This window comes from Anoplolepis gracilipes, chromosome 3, assembly GCF_047496725.1.
Source record: "Anoplolepis gracilipes chromosome 3, ASM4749672v1, whole genome shotgun sequence".
NCBI classification, from domain to species: Eukaryota; Metazoa; Arthropoda; class Insecta; order Hymenoptera; family Formicidae; genus Anoplolepis; species Anoplolepis gracilipes.
Window position 1 is genome coordinate 11605498 of NC_132972.1, and position 24909 is coordinate 11630406.

The 24909-nt window shown below is 31.8% G+C and overlaps 1 protein-coding gene across 8 annotated transcripts; it reads left to right on the forward strand.

The window, feature by feature from the left end:
• The first annotated feature begins 892 nt into the window (after window positions 1-892).
• Window positions 893-24072, forward strand: LOC140663410 (muscle LIM protein 1). Of its 8 annotated transcripts, none has more exons than XM_072887543.1 (9): window positions 893-1050; window positions 6866-6987; window positions 8248-8413; window positions 12701-12830; window positions 15669-15765; window positions 17466-17550; window positions 19899-20195; window positions 20960-21280; window positions 21952-24072. In XM_072887543.1, exons 2-9 carry the CDS (start codon window positions 6873-6875, stop codon window positions 22226-22228), a joined length of 1488 nt encoding a protein of 495 aa, XP_072743644.1. In that variant the 5' UTR covers window positions 893-1050; window positions 6866-6872; the 3' UTR covers window positions 22229-24072. The 8 variants fall into 8 exon arrangements, 7 of the variants coding, with proteins under 7 accessions (XP_072743644.1, XP_072743641.1, XP_072743643.1 ...); XM_072887540.1 differs by lacking the exon at window positions 17466-17550 and adding an exon at window positions 17656-17743; XM_072887542.1 differs by lacking the exon at window positions 15669-15765 and adding an exon at window positions 16716-16812.
• Window positions 24073-24909: the final 837 nt, after the last annotated feature.

Consider the following 24909-nt stretch of genomic DNA (forward strand, 5'->3'; position numbering starts at 1 on the left):
ATTTTAATTTTCTGATATTAATTCGTAATTTATGATTGTTCATGATATATTTTCTTGATTTACACGTTACTGAAACTTTTAATTGATTAAATTCTAAACTGATTCAGTTTTATCCCAACAGGAGCTTATAATATCACAACAATGATTCTCTTTTATTATTTGCGGATAAATATAACACTAATCTAACAGTATGTATAAGCTGTGCCATGCGCCAAACTGTCAGGCCTCTCTATTGTTTCTTTTGCTACAGTTTTATATACAGAATACACAAGCTATGGAAGTGATTTATTATAACTTGTCGTACTATTTGGATTTTGTATCAAGTTTACAGAATTTAATTTTACATGTGGCAATATTATTTTAATATTTAAATATATGCATATATAAATATTTTTTATGACTAAATAGATATGCAATCTTTCGAGTATAATGTTAAACCTTTCGGCTTTGAAGTAAATGTATTTATTCTAAAAAAAAAAAACTTATTTTATATTTTCCGTTTCATCGATTTATAATAATAGCTGATGATAACATTTGGCGAGAGTCGAATTAGCTTCACATTAAAAAAAATTAAAGAATATACATAAACATTATAATTGCATTATAAGAGAAAGAAGAGATTAGGAAATTTGTAGAGTCATAGCAATAGTAAGTAGATGTCAAACTAATTGTAATCGAGAGTTAAATTGATTGAAACATTTTATTACCAAAAATCTGATTTTCAGCAGAGAAACTTTAAAATTTATGAAAATCATATTTTAGTCCAAAGACCCCTCAAATCTTATCTCGGTAGAGTTCTGCCGCTCTTCGGCGTTCATCACTGGCATCACAGCATCGTCATCGTCAACAGCACTGACGTTCCCGATGCACACGTGCCGTGTGCAAAGCCTAAGGGAGCTATGACTAGGACGCTCCCGACGCGAGCACAGTCATTCGAATCCAGTATTAGTGCGGTGTAGAGTGCTCGGTGTTTTGTAATCCACTTACTCGAATTCTCCTTTCTTTCTTTCTCTCTCTTTTCTTTTCTCACGCGACTACGATCGATTAGTGGTGAGTATCCAGATAACAGTGTGGGCGGATATACGTACTTCTTTACTACTATCAGACATTACGACTGATGACGATACTCGACGATATACAAAAACATGGCCATTTGTACCCATCCAAGAAGTGCTAAAATTACATTGCGAACGTGCTTTATCTCAGCCGCGTGATTTGTCTGTTTTCTCTGTGTCTCTCTCTCTCGTGAAATACTGAAATTTGCATAGTGCCCTGAAAGGTATTTATCGAAGTCTTTGAACGCATTATTATTAGGACAGTTACTTAGTGAATTGTCACATATCACTGATAATGTACTTTCGAATCTTTTTTATACAAATCAGTTTACAATCAAGTGACAATTTCTCATAAACAATTAAAGAATTCACTAATTTATGTAGCTCATAAAATCTTTATTTATACTTTTATGGAATTTCATTATAAATTATTAATACTATTTACCGATTTATTCATGCAACAAACTAAAATGATTTTTTTGTGGTAAAATTAATAATTATTAGACAATCTGTAGATTGCCATAATTTATAAGTCTACTAACTTTAAATTAGCAGCTTGTTATTATTTTTAAGTTAATACAAGGTATTCTATTTTAAATTTGTTTTAAAGTTGTTTTTTCAACTTATTAGAAGAAAAAAATAATCTAAATAATATAAAAAATATTTTGGTTTTGAAAATATATGGTCGAATCAGGTCTTTCAGATAGAAACTTTTGCTACGGTATGTTTTCTTGACGAAATTCGAAAATAAACCAATTCCCAATTTGAGGTGAAATATTTTGTAACTCTATTTAATAATGTAGACGAAGGAAGAAAATTTAGTTAACAAGATTTAATCTGCGCAGATTACACAGACTACACAGATGGACAGAGTAAAGGATGTCTATGCTATTTAGGATAGATATGTCATGATGGAAAATCTAATGTATTTAAGATCTAATTTTGCGTTAGAAATATTCAAATAGAGCCATGATCACTGAACATAGATTCTACATTATATTATAATTAGAAACTTGAGATATTAATAAAATTTTATAAGCCGCGCGTGACCTGTCGGTCAATTTGCTTGTGTGTAAGTCATTACAAAATAACAAGAATAGAAATAAAAATAATAGAAATATTACAATTCGTTTACAAAAATTTAAGATGGTAATGGTACTTAAAAATCTCAAAATAGTATATATATAGATAATTCCAGTTCATTAAATTTAATAGTTTTAGTTGATTAAATTTATAACATTAACAATTATATTTTGTATACAAAAAATATGTAAACAATTATTAATATCATTTTTTCATAAAAATTTTTGTAAGTAAATTGTAGACAATATACGTGTTTGCAATATATTTAATATAATACTTAAATAAATTTTAACGTAAAATATACAATCGCGTATTCTACTGTCACAAAAGTTATTATTATCTAACATGTTTCCATAACGAGTTGACAACATTGTTAATTTTAAAAATATGCACGCATTTTCTCCCCGCTTATTATTAATTGCTGAAATTCAATCTCTCGTTGAATAACAACGCTAATCGAACTAACTTATCAAATAAATTTAACAAACGAAGTATCATTATTAAGTTAAGCAAATGTGATTAGTCGAATAGTCTACATGCTTATTTTGTAAAATCATTATAACGTTACTTGCAAACTGATAGCTAATTGCAAAATGGGGATCTAAATCAGAATACGGATTCTCAAACGAATATATTGAAAACTGTTGCTTAAATATTTATTACGGTAAATGCGATAAGAGTTCGCGTTATTTAAAAATATGTCGATAATAAAAATATCGTTATTTTGTTACTAATGAAGAAGGAACTTAATTTCTTCTACATGTAATTTTAACTGACAATTTGAACGATATCAAATAATTAATCTTGAGGTAAATAAGAAAATGAGTTTTAATTATTATTTTTCCGTGGCAATATTTTGATTGCTCATTTGCTTCGGTCTTGTATGATGTAATGCAAGATATCGAATTACATCTGAAATATTTCACTACACCGGGTGTTGTAATTATACATCATACGAATCATCGGGCGCTTAAGATTTCTTTATAGCTTTTGATCTAATTTTAGAATTTTAGTTTCATCCGCTTGCTTATGCTATCCGGATGTGATTTATCAAGTCAGTTTGAAACATGATGCCGTTATAATATTTCCGGATATTCGTGAAAATATTATACTATCATCCATTTTGAAAGATTATTTGTCTTAATTATATTGTCAAAATCGCGATCTTTCTTTTCAGGAATGATTAATTAATCTTATTACAGTACAGTCGTATTAATATTACAGTATACAATCTATTTTTCTTATTATTTCCTGTAGCAAATTTTGTCATAAAATAAAAGACAATAATTATAGTTAACAAAGAAAAATTTGAATGAAAATAATTTTAATCGAATAATATTTAATAATCTAGTCAAATATGACAACTATTCAAATAATTGATTAACTAAATTGTAAGAAAAACGAAAATACGAAAATATTGTACATTTTATATACTTTTTAAATGTATTAAGAATGTATCAAAAAAATATACTAGTATGTAAGTTATTTCATAAAATTCCTCGAGATACGTAAAAATTAAAATACGTATAAAATAAGATCTTTGCATTTTACAACAATTATATTCTTCCTATTTGGCAAACTACCATTTTTACTACAAATCTAAAATTCATGTTGTAAAATGAACATATTTGATAATCGCCAGGTCGATGATTCATTCGTTTATTAGTGCCAACACTTACCGCATTGCATACTGTAATTATTCATTCTTGGCCGTTTTCTATCAATATTTTACTTGCATTTTAATTTTAACTCATGTCGACATATTGCGCAAATCATGACTCATTTTTAACAATATAATATCAGTAGTTAAACTTTAAACCTTTTGAAATTAATTTAAATTGCGGTTCATCGACCGATATACATTGTTTTTTTTCATAAAATAATGTAAGGGAAAGAGAATAAGAAATCTATAAATATATAATACCTAAATTTAATAATTTGAAAATTTCTATTTCACAAATAATATTATATTTAATATAATAATATAATATAGCAAAACAAAATTAAATTTAAACTTTCATATTTTTAGCTTTTATGTAATACCATCAAGATTATATAAATATTACAAGATATGTTTATTGCAATACTTTGCATACAATAACATACAAAATAAATATTTTAAAAAAAATGAAAAATTGAAGTGCAGGATATCGAGTATAGAAACCTACTTTAGAAAAATCTTTTATATCTTAAAAATGCAAATATTAAGATTTTTAGTTCCACCTAATGTATAATAATATTTAAACACATACACAAATTTCTTGTCTCATTACGTGGCAGGACATGCAAATTAGGTTACTGTGCATTTTATACGTCTGCGAATATGCGTGCGATTGAACGGTAGGGGTGGCAGGAGCCCGCTACCGTGGAGAACCTAGCGCCTTCCCTAATACGGCCTCGCAGATTCGCCTGCACGCGTCTGCACGGATATAGACACGTCTGCTCTCTCTCTCTCTCTCTTTTCCCTGTTCGTGTGCCGTCTGTTACCACTGCTTTTGCCGCTGTTAACGCCATTACTACTACTAGCGCGTCATATGCTACTGTCTGCTACTACTGTCAGTAGTAACAGAGCATATCTGTACAGCCGAATCGTTACGACGGGATATATTTTTGATATAAAAATAAGTTAATAACTTTTTTAATAAGAGTAAAGAAATAACTTAGGTATTTTTAATATCAGAAATTATTAAATATTGATCAAAGTGTGATGATGATAATTATTATATTGTGCTATTCTTTTGATAAGAATGGCTAATAAAATTTTATTTCAAATAACTTATTGTTTAATTATTTTTAATACAACTAATTTATTTTGTCGAAAATTAAAATGCTATATACACAATAATATTATTGTAAATTATGAAACCTTGCAGATAGAAACAAAACGAAGATAATATTCTCTAAAATAAATTTTATAAGCTTAAAAAAATAGCATTTAGTTCCACCTAAGATTTATTTAATCTCTTCATCATCACTTGTAAAAAATAACATGTCAATAATAGCAATCTAGCAGTAACAGACTAAACTTACTTTCCATCATGTTTATTATCACATCATATAAAAAATAACATAGTAAATATTTTACTAGATCCAAGAATTAAGCTCATGCAATAAATATAAAAATAAATGATATAATATTGTATGTAATATAATATGTGATATAATATGTGACATAATGCTACAATGGCAAGAATAGCTTGGGCGGAATAAACTGCTACACAACAGAGGCATGTGAATCAGAAACCAGATCTTTTACCGAATTATGCGATATAAGATTTGTAGGAAGATATAACATATCTCTTACGATTATCACAAATACTGTTGTAATAATATCTCATCAATTTTAATATTCACTTGTCTCCTAATTTTTACTATTATTAGTGAATTTATTATTTCTGCAGAATATTAATATTATACAATATCATATCAAATATATCACATTGTTGCTTATTACTTTAATTTACTGTTATTTCCTATTAAAATAAAATATTATAATGACACAAATATATAATCAACTATCAACTTTGCCAAACGTTATTACGTACACCCACTAACTTTCGTGCCAGATATCATTTCTATTTTGTTGCAGCATGTTATGTCGATCAATCATAACCTGTTCTTGTGTTTTCGACAAGAATAGCGACAGGCATAAAAATCTATTTTAAATAATTAGAGACTTTTCATACCCCACAGTTTAAGTTGTTTCAAAAGCTAAATCATAAATATTTATTGTAACAATTTTATATATAATAATGCTATTTTCTTACAATTATCTTACAATAGAGTTATTTTTGAGAATGAAAAAATATCTTTGTGAATTTTTAAATACGTATAAATAAAAATTTCTTTGCTATTTTGGACATGTCTTATTTTTAAAAATATTGTGTCTTACATCACACACATTAATGTATGTGAAATTTCTTATTCTATACATCGTTAGTATCATCAGAAAAGTAGTAATGTTTATTCGAAAATAATCTAAGATAAATATCTACAAACATAATTTATTCTTTCCTTCTATTTACAAATTAAAGATTATTTGATTATTTAAACAATCGTTATTGTTTTTTTAACTTCTAATATTAATGATACAGATTAAATCCGAAATTCTTCTCTATACCAAGCTACCACCACAATATTCTGTGTATAAATATATAGAGAGATAACCGTCCCTTTTTACATGCTTTTATTCAGCGTCCTGATTGTGCGAAATACTTTTCTTTTCCTTTTGTACACCCTCGTTTTTCCACTTGCTCGATCGTGCACGTATTTAAGCTGATCACAGAAATAGAACCGGTTGCCGACGAGTCAGACGGAATCACAGATTGTTTACGTCTTCTTAAACGGCCGGTTAGGTAATCGAGATGGGTTACCGTACCAACGATGAATCCCCTCGATATTAATAAAGACAGTCGGTTCGATTCAGCTTTCGCGAATTTTGAAATTCGAAACTATAGACTTTTTTGTAAAAACACATATGCTGTATTGTAGTTTTGTTTTGATTCTCCCCATTTTTTTATAGAATAAAGATTTTTCCAAGGTGTAGGGATGCTAAACAAAATATTAATACAGTTTTAATTTTTAAAATATAATCCTCAAAAACTGATTGACATAGAAATAATTTCTCAAATTTTGCCTGTGAACGATGAATAGTTTTACGACAAATAAATTAGTGTAATGATAGTAAAGCATTCGCAGGCGATAACGAGTTACTTTTCTGTGTGTAGTGTAAAAATGCCTTTCAAGCCTGTGGAACATCCAAAGTGCCCTAAATGTGGCAAATCCGTTTACGCTGCAGAAGAGCGAGTCGCCGGTGGACTGAAATGGCACAAAACGTGCTTCAAGTGCGGTGAGTAAACATAATCTTATAAATTGGAAATAGAGTGGATGAGCGTTTTCTTATTAGCGCATAATATATCGATATCTTGAAACTAGAACAACCGATATCATTTTGCAACTTAGACGTTGAAGGAAAGAAAATATATGTATATAAGATAATTGTATTATCTGTTTATGCTTAAGGGATATATTGAAAACATATTTCGTTAAAGTTTTGCATTTTCTCGAATTTTGGAAGGAAAAGAGGAATACTACTGCATTGTATAATATTTGAATGTATATCGCAATTTTTAATATAGAATAATATATTTGATTTTATATGGAGAGAGTAAAAAGAGCAAATTTATTGTCCATATTTTATCACAATCATACATTTTTATAAATTTGTATTTGTGGAAACTTATAGTTTATAAAAAAATATTTCTGATAATTACAATTGTTGATGATAAAATAGTATAAATTTAATCAATGTCAGGTAATCGCTTTTTAAATAATTATTTATTAGATTTAGTATTTGGAATATTTTTTCATCTGTGATAAAAAAATTAAATTAATATAATAGTTTATATTTTTTATGCGCAATTGTTATAGATTATTTGAAATTTATTCTTCTGGTCGGAATTTATTCTTCTGGTTCCGAATATTTAAAATAATTTTTATATCTGGATAATTTGTCGCGACTGTGACATAACTGAATCTGTGTATTGACAAAAAATCAATGGGTAAATTTTGAGAGGAATAATCAATATCAATAAGTCTCAATAATTTCAATGTAAAATATCGTTTTGAAGAGACGCAATGCATGTCTTCTAGAATAATATGAATATTATGAATTAAATAGTAAAAGTTGATTTGATACATCTTGCGATGGTATAAAAAATATGAATAATATGAAAGTTCATAAATATTTCATATTGCACGTATCAATGAAAAATACATGACAAGACTTTTTTTTAAGTACGTGAAAAATATATCTATGTAATATTTACATTACATATCTTTTCATGAAAAATAATCATGATAATGAGAGACATCTCGATACTCAGATCTCTCTATTCTTTAATAATAAAATATAATTGAAATACAATTAAATTATATATATGTATTTATACTTGAAATATGCATTTATTAAGAAGTCTAAGGAGGAATATAAAGTTAAATGTTTTTAAGTTAAATCTTAAAGTGCAGTACATTACATCCTGCCTCCAGACGAGTATATTCAGCAGGAAATCGCCGTAATCTTCAACGACGTACGATGACCGTGTTGCAGGTCTTTGCGGCAAACCTCTCGACTCGACAAACTGCTCCGAGCACGAGGGCGAGCTGTTTTGCAAAGTCTGCCACGGCCGCAAGTTCGGCCCTAAGGGTTATGGATTCGGTGGCGGAGCTGGCTGCCTGTCCATGGACCAGGGCGAGCATCTGCAAGCGAAGAGCGAGTGAGTGCATTCGCTGTCGCGCACACCTTAATCCCGATACCTTCTTCTTTCCTTTCCGAGTAGCGTACTCCTACAACGCGATCCCGTATCGGAAGTAATCTGTCATCTTGTCTTTTCCACGTGCGCGTAACTAAAAAAAAATCACCGACCGAACACCCGCCGTGAACGCTCGTGATCTGTCAGCATGATCCTCTTGGCCAATCGCGCCTCCAGCAACTTCGAAGAAGCCACTACCTACGCAGACTGTACCAGGAAGCCGACGAGCGTCTACGTACACGTGTACAGCGTGTCCGATACAGTGAAAAAAACCGCGTTTCTCCTTCCTGTTCCTCCTGAATTCCCGAAGCATGACAAAGAGAGAATCTCGTCCAACTTGGTTTTTCTTTATCTCCCTCGTGAAGTTAGATCGTAGACGGTCCTTTGTGTCCCGATAGTTGAATCTAGACGGTCCAACAGGACCAGACTGTTCTATTCTCACCTTAATGGAGTCTGTCATCACCGTAGTATGTTAGACGAGCATGTTACCTCGTCTCTCTGTCTCCTTCAAGGGACCCTTACATTGTCCTTTTCCTTGCATCATCAACATTCTATGGTATAATATAATCAAATCTACGTTTAATCCTTTTCTTTTCCTCGTGTTCGTTCCTCACTGTCTCCTCGTGCGACCGACCGCCGTCATCGCACACCGATGACCGAATTGTTCTTTTTTTCTCTTTTCTTTTATCTTCTGTGTTTTTTTTTCTTCTATGCGAATACATGAGCTAGTTTGTAGGATCATTTGTACCATCTGTAATAAGTGCCATTAAAAATGGAAAAAAGGGAAAGATATAAAACTGGAAACAAAACAACCAAGCGTGTTTTCATTAACGAATAACATATGAATTTTTCCCTTATCTTTCAGTGTGTAAATAGATGAATGCACGAATGACGTGCATAATGAGCGTAATTTTCAAAGACGCGAGATAGATTCGCGGAGTTGACGTTACGGTCAAAGTTGCAGAATTGTCAGTTGCATGCAAATCCACGCGCGTGTTTCTACTTTAAATTCTACGACGAGATATTGAAATCGGTATTCGGTAAATCGCGGTTCCATTATTACGAATAAATGTAAAGATGATCTTCGTACGACTGTAGCATCGAGATCCGAATCCGTTGAGCGATCGTGCCATTTTCAATTCGCGACTGTAACTTTGACTGAAGTTAAACGACTCGCGATTCTATTTGCGCGAATCCACGAAAGTAGAGTGTGCACCGTTGAAGCGAGCACGTACCTTCTTTGTCTGTGACTTCGAGCCTTTGCGTACGAAACCCGCATCTTCGGCCCTTCGTCCCCCTCTCTCTTTCGCCAAGAAAGGGAACGAAGCGTGTACGAAGACAAAGACTAAAAAAAAAAAAGAGTACAAAAAATGAAAGAAAGATAAAAAAAAAATATAAAGAAACACACGACACACCCCGCTCCCGCCAGCCCCGCCGAACACGAGCCAACCGGAGGCAACCATTGAACGATATACCGTTGTCACTTTATCACATAGTATGAGCTGCGTGATAAAGAGAAAATACCGAGTACGAGAATGGTGAGCATCGAGTCAAATTGCGCCTCTGTCTCTTTCTCTCTCTATCTCGCTATCTCTTTTTCTCTCGCTATTTCCTCTTTTTTTTCTTTTTTGCCGCGTGACAAAGCAGCTTCTTTTTCTTTTTTGTAGCTTATATATACACGTAGCTCTCCCGCATGGCCTCTCTCGCACCATTTCTAATCCTATAATCTCGCTAACACCTTAACTATAGCGTGGGTGCTGGCGCGTGCGTGCCCGCGTGCGTGTAGTGTATTCGCGTATTATGTCGATATAATGAGGTAATGGCGATCTTTCAACACCGTTCTTTTAGCGAGATAAAGACTATGTTGCGATGACAACGCCATTGAGATGAACCTTGACATTTGCCGGCTACGTTCTTAGTTTTGTAATATGTAACACATTTATAATATAATCTAGTGCACACGCACTTGTTGAAGCACTTGTTATGCTTGTTTCTAAATAAGATGTCTCAGATTCCCTGCGCATTGTCTTTTTATTATATTTTATGGAGTTGATTATCTTTTCACAAAAATTTTAAGGATAAATACAGAATTATTTAAAAAAATTAATTTATATAAAGAATTATTTACAAAATTTAAGAACTTTGATTAAATAAATTAAATTTTATTATTCATCTTTTGACGCAAAACTGTAGACAGTGTAAAAAAGAGATCATATTCAAAATATATGAGTTGAAAAATTGATCGCGAATTGAACAAGGAAATTGGAGAAAAGAAAGTGCGCAATATCTGAAATTACCTATGCATTATATCCTTGAAGAGAACAATTTTATTGTAACATATTTGAAGTTTTTCAAGCATATATACGTCTGTCTTATTAAGTCTGAGAAAAAGTATCGCACCGTTCGCGTCTTCTCTGCCGTATACATATACGTCACTATGCCGTAATATAAAACCTCCATCTCAAACGGCGCAATTGTCACACTACGAGAAAGACAACACATACGATCGGTGTCACCTCACTGTGTCGATGATATTCCACCTCACGGTACGAATGCGTGCGTGCGCACGCACAGGCTCTCCACATTGCACCCGATATTTCGCAGCACTTGCATATTCTCCTATTTCTTTATTCCTTCTCTTTCTCTCTGTCTCTCTTTCTTTCTTTTCCCTCTTTTTTTGCATCTTTTTCGCTGTACGACTATATCGTATTACGACTTGCTTCTCGGCTCTCCTCTCTCGGGGCTCGGCGGAAGCCACGTGCCGTGGTTGCAAAGGGGAAAAATTACGCTAACACATTGACTAACACATGCCTAACACAAACTAACTCGTAATATCATTTGATATATTTATGTCTATCTTATCTCCTGATCGTCACATCCGACGAAAGTTTTTTTTTGATGCTCTTCGAATGAGAATCAGATATTATGCACACGAGAAGGAACTACTGAAATTAAAATGAAAATTTTAATCCTTTAGGATCCGTTTTGCAGTTTGTAATTTTTATAATTTGAACGATTTAGATGAGCTATAAGAGAGCAACATATATTTATACTTTGGGTGTCAGATAGAATTATATTAAATATTGTTAGCTAAAAACAAATAAGTTGAAGGAATTATTGATAATACTTTTATAAAGATTAATTATTATTAAATGATTGTAAGCGCCCTTTTCACATAAATATTACCCATGTAATTCACTGTCCCATTATGTTAAGCTAACACTATATAAAATACAAAATTATAATTAAAAATTTGATATTAAATATTTTCATATAATAATTAAAATGACTGCACTAAGCTAAAGTATCGCGTTTTAGTTTCTTCTTTTACAATAAATTATTCACAGAATTCTGATTCTGTACGTCGGATGTCTTTTGTGAGTTTGAGTGCTGTTTATTTCTGTAGATTAGTATTTCTGTAGTTTAGATGTGGAATTGACGGATCATTTTTGTATTTTAAAAATTTCCTTATGTATTTTATGCCATTATATATTTTACAAGATATTTCGTTGATATGTTGGCAGGATATATATTCAGATATTCCTGTATCTACTAGTTTCTTTGAATTTTAATAAGTTTGATGATTAAATTTTTTTCGTAGAAAATATCCTTTTTTCCGATTTGTAAATATATACGTATATATTTCAAAACTCTCTTATATATAGTATCAGTTTTTTGTGTTTTAATTTCCTTCCTGATTTTCTTTTGCATTGTATATATCTCTATGACGCGTGTTTAATTAATCGACTAAAAAAAACATGTAGATTTTCAAATTTGAATTCCTTGAATGTTACACTACTTTAAAATACATACTTTACTGGAATTGTTTGACATCAAATCCCAGTTAATTATTCCACACAATTTACTATTTATAGTAATTTATATACTCTTATAGTTGGTTCTATAAATGTAGTTATTTACATTATACTAAATACCTTACGTGTGAACCATCAATTTCACTTCTCAACATTCCTCTATTTGAGTGTGTTATTCGTGTTTTTGATAGCTTCTTTCTTTTATAGTTTGATGCTTAATTCAGTATTTGGATATTGAATTGTGTTCAAAGGTAAAACGAATTAATATCAGTAAATGTTAATAAATCATAAAAAATGTTATTTTGTGAAAATCTTATTTTATATATATTATATTTAAAAAAATCAGATGAGTTGTGACTCGTTTTACCTTCGAATCTAATGATATATATACAAAACTTCATTGATTGATGGATTTTAACACGCGTGAATTTTTTAGGGGTGAGTTTTCGCGGGGTTCGAACGCCATTCTCGAGCCGCGGGCTATCGCGAAGGCACCCGAGGGAGAGGGATGTCCTCGCTGCGGAGGGTACGTCTATGCCGCTGAGCAAATGTTGGCCCGAGGAAGGGTGAGTATTTCAAAGAACGTATGTGGCGCGGATTTAACACTAAATGCAAGATAAGACACATTGAAGAGAACAATTAAAAATTATTAGGAAATAATATATTTTTTAAATTAATCATTGCATTATTTTTTCAGTATCAAATTAAACTGTTTTAGTAACGTGATTGTGTAATCATACAGCTGCATTTAGAGTTAAACGCACAACAATAATCTCTCGCGTCTCACCTTGGTGCTTCGACCGATCGTTCACTCGTGGATTTTAGAGAATAGAGGATTTTACTCAGTCATTAACTAAATATATAATTGAATCAATTGCTCTTATTAAAATCCTTTTGATATAAGATACTATTAAGCTTCTACCTACAGAGAGATACTCTCTTAAACTGAATCAGTGAAAATATCATTGATTAAAGCGACATAAGATTTCATCAAATTAAAAATACATTTTGCTTCTCCATCTTATGTCCCACTAATTATAGCAGTAAAATTTCACCGAAAAATAGTAATAATTATATATATTTGCGAGATGTAACCATTTATTGTGGATTATTATTTTTTGAGAAACGCTATATACATATATCTACAATGAAATATATAGGTAACTAGTATTCAAATTCAGAATTATATACGAATTAAATTTTCTTCAAATGTATATAATTAAAAAGTGTGAACAAGAATTCTTGGTTTTTTAACCGAGTTTTAACTCAGATATTTTTTAAATAAAATATATTGCTATAAATTTATCTCATATATGTATATAATATTATATAAGATACATTTTAAAATATTGATTGAAAGAGACTACTATTAACAGATATTCTCTTAACGAGATTTTACTGATTTGCAGTGTTATATTTATAATTGAGAGACTACACACATTAGTAGACTATCAATGATAATACTAATTTCATTTAAAAAGTAATTTATAGAAAGTATCGTAAGTAACTTTCAAGATACTCTATACATTAGTTTTATAGAGAATACAAATATTCTAGATCTAGAATAATAAGTGATACATGTGGTTGGGAAATTTTTTGCAAAAGTCAGATCTTTAATTTTTCATTCTTGTTTTCGACTGATTTTACATCTAGAGAGTTTGAGATTTTGGTAGACGGGAGCTAAAAATAATCCTCCATATATTTCTTGAGAAAGAGAGAGAGAGAGAGAGAGAGAGAGAGAGAGAGAGAGAGAGAGTCTCGACCTTATTATTCTAGGTACGCGATACCTATGAGTGGGCCGGCCTCGAATCTGGACCGCGGATATTTCCGCGGGCGAGGGCGGCTCGCGGAGGTAACATGCGCGATTTAGCACACGGAGCAATAAAATCGGCGTCGCTGACGCGGCGACAGACAGATTGACGCAATCGGCGTCCTCTCCGTCGGCGCTTACTCACGTGTATTTCGGAAAATCTGGACGGAACCGCGTCGCGGTAAAAATGCGCCATGCGGTTACAAAACACCCGCGGCTTTTGCCGCGCGTCTAAATTCGGCGCGCGACGCGTGGTGATGGCCCTCATCTCCGTAATATTATCCAATCTTCATTTCATAACAATGAGAAGAAAAAAAATAGCTGCGGGAGGGAAGAGAAAGAGAGGGAGAAAGAGAGTGAGAGAGAGAGAGAGAGAGAGAGAGAAAGAGAGAGAGAGAGAGAGCAAATAAGAGTGAGAAGAGTGAGAGAAGAAGAAGGAGAGAGAAGAGTTCGTCTTCTCTCTTGATACTAAGCCCAGTAACTTTCTCGGTGGTTTCGTCAGAGAACGTCTTTGGCGACGCACCAACTGGCCGGCCAATCTTAGTCGGCCCGATACCCAGCGATAAAATGGCTCGCTACCAGAAGAAGCGTCTTTCAGAACCAGAGAAACGGAGGCTAATTGCCCGGTCGACAATCTGGTCCAGCGATAATTCGCGCGCGAAAACAGCGGCGATCCATTTCCCTCGTCGTTCATGACTCATCGACATATTGTTCAGACCGTTTCTTCACGCAAAAATTCGGTTACATAGTTCTTATTAATCTCTTTCTTTGGATAAAAAAAGTACACCGTTGTAGAATTGGAACGTGAAATTAAGGATTGGAATGTCGCAATTAATTGCTATCAAAAGATAGATAGATACGCGTATAAAATAATGCATTTATGATAGAATTTAATATATTAAAGTGATTCAAAAAAATTATAAAATTATTACACATAAGAGATAACAAGAGATGCAAACATTTTGACTTGAGTTATCTGTGAATATAAAAATTATATTACCTTTCAAATATGTTTTAAATTAAATTAACTGATTTTTAATTTAATTGATCAGTTAATTTATTAGAAAATGTACGTTCATGTGTTTCCATTATATATTATATATTAAAAAATTATTAAAATATTATTATTATTAGTAAGATTGATATTAATCTATAAAAATGATTGCATTCAAGACTTACTGTTACTAAAATAGATATGCTCAATGACTTACTTTCACAATACATGTAATATTTATATAATTGAAATAATATATAATTGAAATAATACCTTGCTAATTGTAGTCAGATTTATGGCTCAATTTTATATTTATTATTTCGGACATATTATTCACATCTATATCACATATTATTTCCGACAAGTGATCAATCTTATATCAGGATGCGGATGTATTTAGTTTGAATTCTTTGATTTTTAATATCAAGGATATCGAGAGAAGGAACTTAAATTATTAAATGTAAGTTTAATTCTAATCAAAAATTTCTCAAAGTTAGAAAGGTATACCCGACGATTCGTCGCGGCACCAAGAACAATATCGATGATAAGCGTCGTATTTTACTAAATCGCTGTTTTGGTCAATCCTCGTTCTTGTGATAGGCTTACCATAAAATGTGCTTCAAGTGCAAAACGTGTCGTCGAAGTTTGGACTCGACGCTTCATTGCGATGGTCCTGACCGCGAGATATACTGTCGAGGTATCTTTCATCTAAAGAATCTAAATAATCCCAGTTCCTGATTCTTTTTCGATTTATTACACAGACATCCGTACTGACAGTTTCTCTGTGTTCTGATACGTTCAACGATCACTATCATACAGAACGTATTTATTTGTCTCTGTTCATCTCCGTCTATTTCCGTTCTGACTCGTTCGTTCTTGTTATTGTCGCCCACTAAAACCAATTTGTGAATTCTCCCATGCCGCCAGGAGACAGCCCCCGAACATACAAGGGCTGCAGAGGAAGGATCGTAATCGTCAATTATTTTGCTCCTTCTTGTCTTATCAACGTTGTTGTGTAAACACGCTGTTATCCGCTCTACGCGAATTTTGATAATTATGATAGATAGACTAGCATGTTGCAGAGAAAATAATTGCACTGCAGGAAATAATAGATATTAAATGCTAAAATACGAAAAATGCCATTTATTTCATAATCAATGTTAAAATATTATGTACTTAATAATTTTCCAGAGAAAAAAGTAATAGAATCAAAATTTGAAATTAAATTAAGCCAAACAAACTTAAAAATATATATATATAGAAGAAGGTTCTTATTTGAATTTAAGAGTTAATTATAAAGATATAGTATATTAAATTATTATGTATAATATTGAAAGATTATGAAGGAAGATAAAATCAAAGATAAATTTACATTTTTCAATTTTTACAAATTTTATGAAAATTTAATATTTAGAGTAATATATAAATATATAAAGTCTAAAAACAAATAAAAGTTTACGAAGCACTATCCGTCGCTACTATTGTGAACTTTGAAATAAATCTTGGCGGACTCGAACAAGCGCTTTTAATGTCTGCGCTTCTAAAAGATTCCGATGAAAAAAAAACATTATATGTATAAGAGCACTTTTTTTCTGCCTCTCCCTGGAATTTTTAGAGTGACTAACCCACCCTTTGTGTTTCGTGCAGCAATGGCACAAGGAATGCTTTAAGTGTGCCAACTGCTCCAAAAGATTAGATTCCGTCAACTGCTGTGAAGGTCCTGACAAGGACATCTATTGCAAAGGTGAGGACACGGTACGATCGTATGCGCGAAAATATAATGTACAGAATATGCAACGCAATATAGCATTAATTCAATTTTACAGTCTGACACAAATAATTTATAATCTAATTTATAATTAAATTGTTATACAAATATTTTTAAATCATAAATGTGAAAATTTGTACAATGCATTTCTGTAGTATAAATATTTATAAAAATATTAATTACTGTGTAAATATATTGAAAATCAAATTTGCAAGACTGAAAATACAATTTTATTTGAACAATTCGTGCCAAAGTATTAATAAAAATTGATTAATTCCTAGATGTTAACAAATTAAAAAATTAAAAAAAAAGCAATATTTTTTTTCAAATATATTAAAAACAATATTAAATAAAACATCTTATAAACTTGAGAGGTATAAAAAAATTATCTGAAAAACATTTTAGAATATTCTATGATATACAAATATATATACAATTAAAGCTTCATATATATTATTCGTACTATATTACGTTTAATATTCCAATAAAGGATAAAGATCATGATAATGTAGAACAAAAAGTTCGGATAATATCGCATCGGCGTACCTGTACGATTATATCTTCGTCGCAGACCATCATCACGAGATAACGTTAGGCGACGTGAAATCTTTAATCGATATTGTCTGCAGTATGCTACGGAAAGAGATTCGGACCGAAGGGTTATGGCTACGGCCAGGGTGGCGGCGCCCTGCAGAGCGACTGCTATGCCAATGGGTGGGTTTTCAGAGTCGGGATTGAGACGGGAAGCACGCGAGAGAGAGAAATCCCGCCTCGGCTTCTACATTTTCACTATATATGATGCGCTTGTCTGCTTAACAGCTTGCTATCCGAAGAAATTCGGTCCGCGGGGTATCGGCCACGCCGGGATTATATGGAACGGGCTGCAGTGCGATATTGAGGACGAGGGGTACGCGCCCCCCTTAATTATGCCATTTCGATTATATTTCGCGCGCGTAAACAGGATGCCCGGAGCGCACGAGTAGCGACAGTTTCATCTTTGAGTAATTTAGTGCCAATTTTGTGTTAGCGAAAAATTCATCAGACTTATTCTTGGTGTCTGCATTTTGTTCGGTGAGACCAGTCAATCATTTTAATTTAAAGTATTTGAAATTTAATAAACAATTATTCTTGGATCTATATATATGGCATGTCTTTTTAAATGAATAACAAGATAACGTTGGTTATTCTTGTCTCGAGATATTTTTCTGTATGAAAACAAAAAAATATTCTAAAATAAAGTAATATTAAATAACGTTAATTATAAAAAAAAGTAAATTTCAAAAGCAAATATTCTTAATAATTATTTCCTGTTATTGGATAATAGGTTTTTCAGATACCAAGGATTTTTGCAGCAGATATTAATTTAAAATAAATTTTACAATTAAGGATACAGAAAATAAAGATTTCAAGTTAATCTTTAAATATTCTCTGTAATTTAATATAATTTAGTGTAATTTAATATAAATATTCTTTGTAATTTAATATAATTTGTACAATTTCTCCCGAATAGTTAATCATATTTTTACAAATGCGATTATACTCTTTCGAGCGTGGCTTACATTTTAATCACTAAAAAAGTCTTTTCATTATTTTCTGATATTATGAAAAATTTGCCTTAATTCGCAAAAATAATTTTTTTGTAATAAAAAAAATATTTGTATATATTAAATGTAATTTATATATTTTTAATAATAATATATATTAGTAATAATACAATATAACAATAATAAATAAACTTTAAGAATTGAATTTTCGCTGAACAAATATCGGCTTTGATTTTCTCGAAGAATTTAGAAAGATTGTCACTAGCACGTGCCTTCTCCGGAACATTCTGTACACGCGTGCATTTGTGTGTGTCCGTGTACATACAATATATATATATATATATATATATATATATATACATATATATATATATATATATATATATATATATATATATATATACATATATATAGACATATAAACCGACGTCTTAACGCTTTGCGCTATTACTCACTTTGGCATTGCGAATCGGCTAATTATATCGGAATATCGAGTGTTTCTTATCGAAGATTATTTTAATGTCCATCACAATTGAAAGAGTCACGTTTTAAAGAGTACTTACGCGTTTAGTTAGTATGTTGCCAGAGACTCTTCTACATACATTCGACATTCCTGTTGTCACACGGTCTGTAGGATCTTGTGCATGTACTTATGACAATCGACGATTAAAGTGAATCTGAAATTCATGTAGAATCGTTACTAATATAACCTTCTGCAATTAGATATCAAATCATTACACGTGTAAACTAACGACTCTCATATTTTCCCTTAACTAAATAAGAAATTAGATGTGTGATGTATAACTTATTTGAGACACCCTGAGATAAAAATTTCGTAATCGCGTGTTGAGGTCACGGAAAAGAAAATTTTCAATGACTATATTTTTATAACTGTAACTCGTTTTGTTCGTGAAAATATTAAAATATTATATTGCGTAATTTTCATAACTATAGAGCTTAATTCAATTACGTCTACATTTTTATTCTATTTTTTTATGAATATGCAAAGTATTGTTTATTTTACATAGCTCATAAATATGATAATTTTTATATTCTATTTTCAATTTATACAGGATGAATACAGATAGAATAATTCTCTTTTAATTTAATTTTAATAACAAATCTTAATAAAAGTGTGTACAAATTAGTGTATTTTTTAAATAAAAGAATTAGCAAAAAAAATAACACATTAAACAAAATTTCAATATCTCTTTCATGTGCCTTGACAAGCGATTGCTCTATCGATCAATCGCCCTATCATTCGCATGCAACTCTGTTCTTTTCCGATTGCGCAAACAAGTCGTAGAGATAGGAAAAGCGAGGCGAATTGAAATCATACTCGTTGGAAGATTCGATTTTGACTGCCTTCCGTTTTCGCAGCATGAATTCCAAATACCTGAGCCAATATACTAGAGATGATTGGACAAAGGAATCAATCGCTTTTTCCTAATCTATACGATTCGAGACGCACGATCCCCGAACGAGATCGATAACGCGAGTGACCCTTTTGCGACATAGCGATGCGGCTCCTCGCACCACCGTGATTGACACCGCGATAATCAAGGCCCCGCCGGGCAAGGGCTGTCCTCGCTGCGGTGGTGTCGTCTTCGCCGCCGAGCAGGTGCTCGCCAAGGGCCGCGAGTGGCACCGGAAGTGCTACAAGTGTCGCGACTGCACCAAGACCCTGGACTCGATCATCGCCTGCGACGGCCCGGACCGGGACGTTTACTGCAAGACCTGTTACGGGAAAAAGTGGGGACCACACGGATACGGATTCGCATGTGGCTCGGGATTCCTCCAGACCGACGGGCTCACGTAAGTAGTGCACGAGATACCGAATCGAAGACTTTATATTCGTAACTCTGTTCTTACGCGTGTGACTATAAATACAACTCGATTTATATAACCGAGCTCCGCCGGGTCTCTATAAATGTGCGTTGTGAACGAAAGACTCCCGGAGATTTCAAAAATTATTCGTTTATTTATGATTTATGTGAATATGATATCATTAAAAGGAATTAAAATTATAACAGTTATCTTATTAAAGTTATAACAAAATATTTATCACAAAATTTATCATCAAGCAAATTTGTAAAAGCATTGATTTCATACAATTGAACTTTGGTGATTATTAATTCAGCTTGTTATATAAATATGAGATATCTATTTCTAATGTAGTTAATTAAAAATGAAAAAATATCTTTTAGAAAAATATTTATGAAAATTGTTATAATATATATACACATATATATCATAATATAATCCAAAGAAATTAACAAATATAAGTTAAGAAGTTAATAAATTAATTAATAAATATAGAAAATACAAAGATACAAAGACGGTAAAAATTAAAATTTTTAATTTCAAATAAAATTGACGTAATCAAAAAATATGGAGAACTATACTTCGAATTTTTTTCTAAATAACACATATATCGCTAATTAAATATTTTACTACTGTATAGCTTTACAGTATAAAATTAAATTATTCAAATAAAAGTGTGGATTAAGTTTAAATGAGGAAAATTAAATATCAATTGATAACGACTATATTGACACTATTACGTTAATTACCCGCAGGGAGGAAGAAATTTCAGCCAGTCGACCTTTCTACAATCCTGATACGACCTCGATTAAGGCGCCAGCTGGGCAGGGTTGCCCCCGTTGCGGTGGCATGGTGTTTGCTGCGGAACAACAGCTCGCCAAAGGCACCATGTGGCACAAGAAGTGCTTTAATTGTGCCGAGTGTCATCGGCCTTTGGATTCTATGCTGGCATGCGATGGTCCCGACAAAGAAATTCACTGCCGCGCGTGCTATGGAAAGCTCTTCGGGCCCAAAGGCTTCGGATTTGGCCACAAACCGACTCTCGTCTCGACAAATGGAGATCATGCTCCCTCATAGTAAGTGCATTCCAGAAGTTCCTGAAATAGAAACAAAAATTGCTATAGTAAAAATTTTGTTTTCAAGAAAACTTTAATGATTGATAGCGATTTTAGTAATCGCCCTACTTATAATTATAATTCTTAATCTGAATAACTATATTTAAAAAATTTTTCGGATCAATACAGCGTGTCGATTTATATGATACAGTTATGTTCACAAGTATTTTCTTAGAAAAGAAAGTTTGGTATAATTTATAATAAATTATAATTTGAAGTAATAACATTAAAATCTTTCTCTTCTTAATTTTTATCTGTAAAAATATTTAAAAGAATATAAGAATCTCAATATATAATAATAGTATAATAGATAACAGAATTTTATCAATCTTTATAACATGATTGAAAAACAAATCGTTATCTATCTCTATATAATTACAATTTTTACAATTTTAAATAATAATACTAATTACTTTATATGAATTAAATATAAATGAAAAATTAATTTTTCTTTGAGGAATTTCATTAAAACATAAATGTACGTAAATATATGTAATATATGTACCTTAATTTTGACAGATCAAAAAGTGTAGCGTAGTTTCATCTTAGGCTATCCTCGTTGAATCATATTAGTTTCCGATTTTTTCACGATTCATCATATTAGATTTCTAGACGCTGATTTCCTTTCGCAGCATCGACTCCAAGCCCCAGGTCGGCCAGAAGCGAAACGACGGGCACGGCTGCTCGCGCTGTGGCTACCCGGTGTACGCCGCCGAGCAAATGATCTCGAAGAATCGCGTGTGGCATAAGCGGTGCTTCAGTTGTGGTGAGTGCCACCGTTCCCTGGATTCGACGAATCTGAACGATGGCCCGGACGGAGATATCTACTGCCGTGGCTGTTACAGCCGGAACTTTGGGCCCAAAGGTGTGGGCTTCGGGATAGGCGCGGGCACCCTCACGATGGCCTAATTGCCACCAGCACCCCTACACACCGTTCGAAGAGAACACCCTCGCGATCCAGTCTTACATATTAATGTAAATATATCTATATATATATATAGAGGCGTCTCTGACTGTATCTTCGACGACAGACGAACACGCTGCTCCGGGAATTTCGATTTCTCCTTTCCTAGCTTACGACGATTCGATGATTTCGATGACTGTGCTTTTATTATTGCGAGCGCGATCGTAGCGAAGGATGGTGACGTCTTGAGTCCATGAGCTCAAGATCTAGAGAATATAAACGGATAAGTCACTGCAGATTGTTGATAATATCGCAATTTAATATTATATTATAAATTAATTTTTGATTAATAATCTATCTGTGATATAAATCAAGGCAAAAATTTAAGGATATTTTAATAATGATACGGTTCCTACACACTCGTCTCTCTTCGAAATATATGAAGCTTTAACGTTAAAGAAATAAGAGGTAAAATATTTATAAACGTAAAAAGAAAAGAATATGAATATACCTCGATTATTGTATAATAGACTTACTTAAAAAAATACGTTTACTTTTTAAAGTCAATTATAAATTTTTTTAATCTTAATTAATTTTAATTTTCTTAATTTTAAAATTTTGCATTTGATAACAAAAGAGATCGAGTGTTGCCATTATCGAAATAACATTGCGATATAAATTGTTATAGCGCTGATCGCGCTGTATCAATTTATTCTAATTATCGACAATATGTGTGGATTTATTCGTGTAATTAATTAGATCCATTCTCGCTTTAATCGTCACGATGGCTTGCGGTTTGCTGTGAAGATATCATGAGAAGTCTGTAAATTGCAAGAGCCAAACCTGAAACGTCAATATTCCGACGTGATATTCGACAACTGCTCTTCATGCGATTTTCGCAACAGCCTGTCCGATGACGACGCTATTATGCAAACGACTAATTTGATGACGAGCAATTACGAATATACGAAACTTTTGTTACTTTCTTTTTCTCTTTTTCTTTATCATTTTCTATTTTTTTTTATTCTTAATCAGGAAATTAGGAGAAGATTACGATTCGAGAATCGATCCGCGAGATGGCTGAAAAAAAAGTTAGAAGATACTGGGAAATTAAATCTTTGAATTTATATTTCCTTTGGTCAAATTTACTCAAAATTTGGTCAAAATTTGTTTACATTTGTTTGATAAAAAGAAATTATTTAGAATCTTTCTAAATAATTTCTAAATCTCTTTTGTTTCTTTCCAATTATCCAAGTCGATAATAGTTAAAAAATATTGATTTTGGTCAAATTTGTCGAAATAAATGCGAATTTAGAGATTACATATCTTGCATTCAAAAAGCTCAAGACAAAGATATGTTTAGTAAATAAAAATTACTTCGCTTCGCTTGCAGTAAATCGCTAATCAGATTTTTCACTTATGATATTGCTCAAGTTAGCATTTTTTATTGTTAACATTGCTCAAAATTAAATGCATATCTAAATAATCCTTTTTTGTCCTTTACAGTAGCCATTGTCTGCGAAACAGAATACATCATATATGAATTAAAGATGTATAGCTTTTTAACTGTTTCGATTGACAAATTACACAATGACTATCGTAAAAACTCTACTATGAAAGAATATTACTCCTGCATCAAGTTTAACTTAAAAAAAAGAAACTTGTAATAATTTAACACCTAGTATCGATTGCAGCTGATATCCGCGGACGATATAAACGTATATAAACGTATGAATACGAAAAAAAAATCTATATAACCGGGCTACGACCAGCAGCAACGATGTAACCGACAATTAAGACGAAAAACTAATTTAATTATAATTTTCAATAAATATATATATACTTGAAATTCTCACATTTTTCTTTTACCTAAACAAATTTAAATAATTGATTCACATTTTTAATATATCTGAAAACATATGTAATATCACAATTTTCATTATTTTTTTCTAAAGTCTAATAATATATATTTATTATATAATATATATTTTGTGTAATATATATTATATATTTCATGTACTTAGAATATAATATGTAAAATATAATATATCATGTAATAATACATATATAAAATAACATTAAGTATAAAAAAATTTATGTAATATAATAAGAAAAATAGAATAGAATAAATATATAAATAAATAAATAAATATATATATTCTCTTTATATATAAAGAGAGTTAATATTAAATGTAAAAATACATATGAAAGAATAATAATAAAACCGCTATTATGTTATCGAAAATGAATAAGATGTAGCATTTAAATGAAATTTATAAGAGTGATTTGAACGGAGAGAGTAAGTATGAATATGGTGTAAAACACTAATTTTATATATTTATAGCAACAACTGTACAAGTTCCGGTTCACATATATCGATAATTACCATTCGTTAATCTTAACAATAATGGCGGGAGCAACGAAGCTGTTCAGAGTTCACGAACGCTTCCTGGCTTGCGGAGATGAGCCTTTCCCCTCTCGTCGCCGTCGCGTGTAATCGATAATCCGCGTCTTTCCCGGAGACGAGTGGATGTGCGGCTCGCTACGCGCCAGTAATACGCAGTATTGTAAAAGTGTCTCGTTAAAAAATCACATTCGTTATCGAACTGGGATATGGATTGCCTCGGGACACGATAGAAATTTCCGTACGCTATTGCCATTAATCTTCAGAGGTCGAACTTTTCTC

What these genes read in the sequence shown, in the direction of transcription:
- LOC140663410 (XM_072887540.1), top strand. Translation starts at nt 6,873, where the DNA reads ATGCCTTTCAAGCCTGTGGAACATCCAAAGTGCCCTAAATGTGGCAAA. An exon ending in CAAAACGTGCTTCAAGTGCG is followed by an intron (nt 6,988 to 8,247) that starts GTGAGTAAACAT and finishes ACCGTGTTGCAG; the next exon opens with GTCTTTGCGGCAAACCTCTC. An exon ending in CCGCGAGATATACTGTCGAG is followed by an intron (nt 15,766 to 17,655) that starts GTATCTTTCATC and finishes TCTGCTTAACAG; the next exon opens with CTTGCTATCCGAAGAAATTC.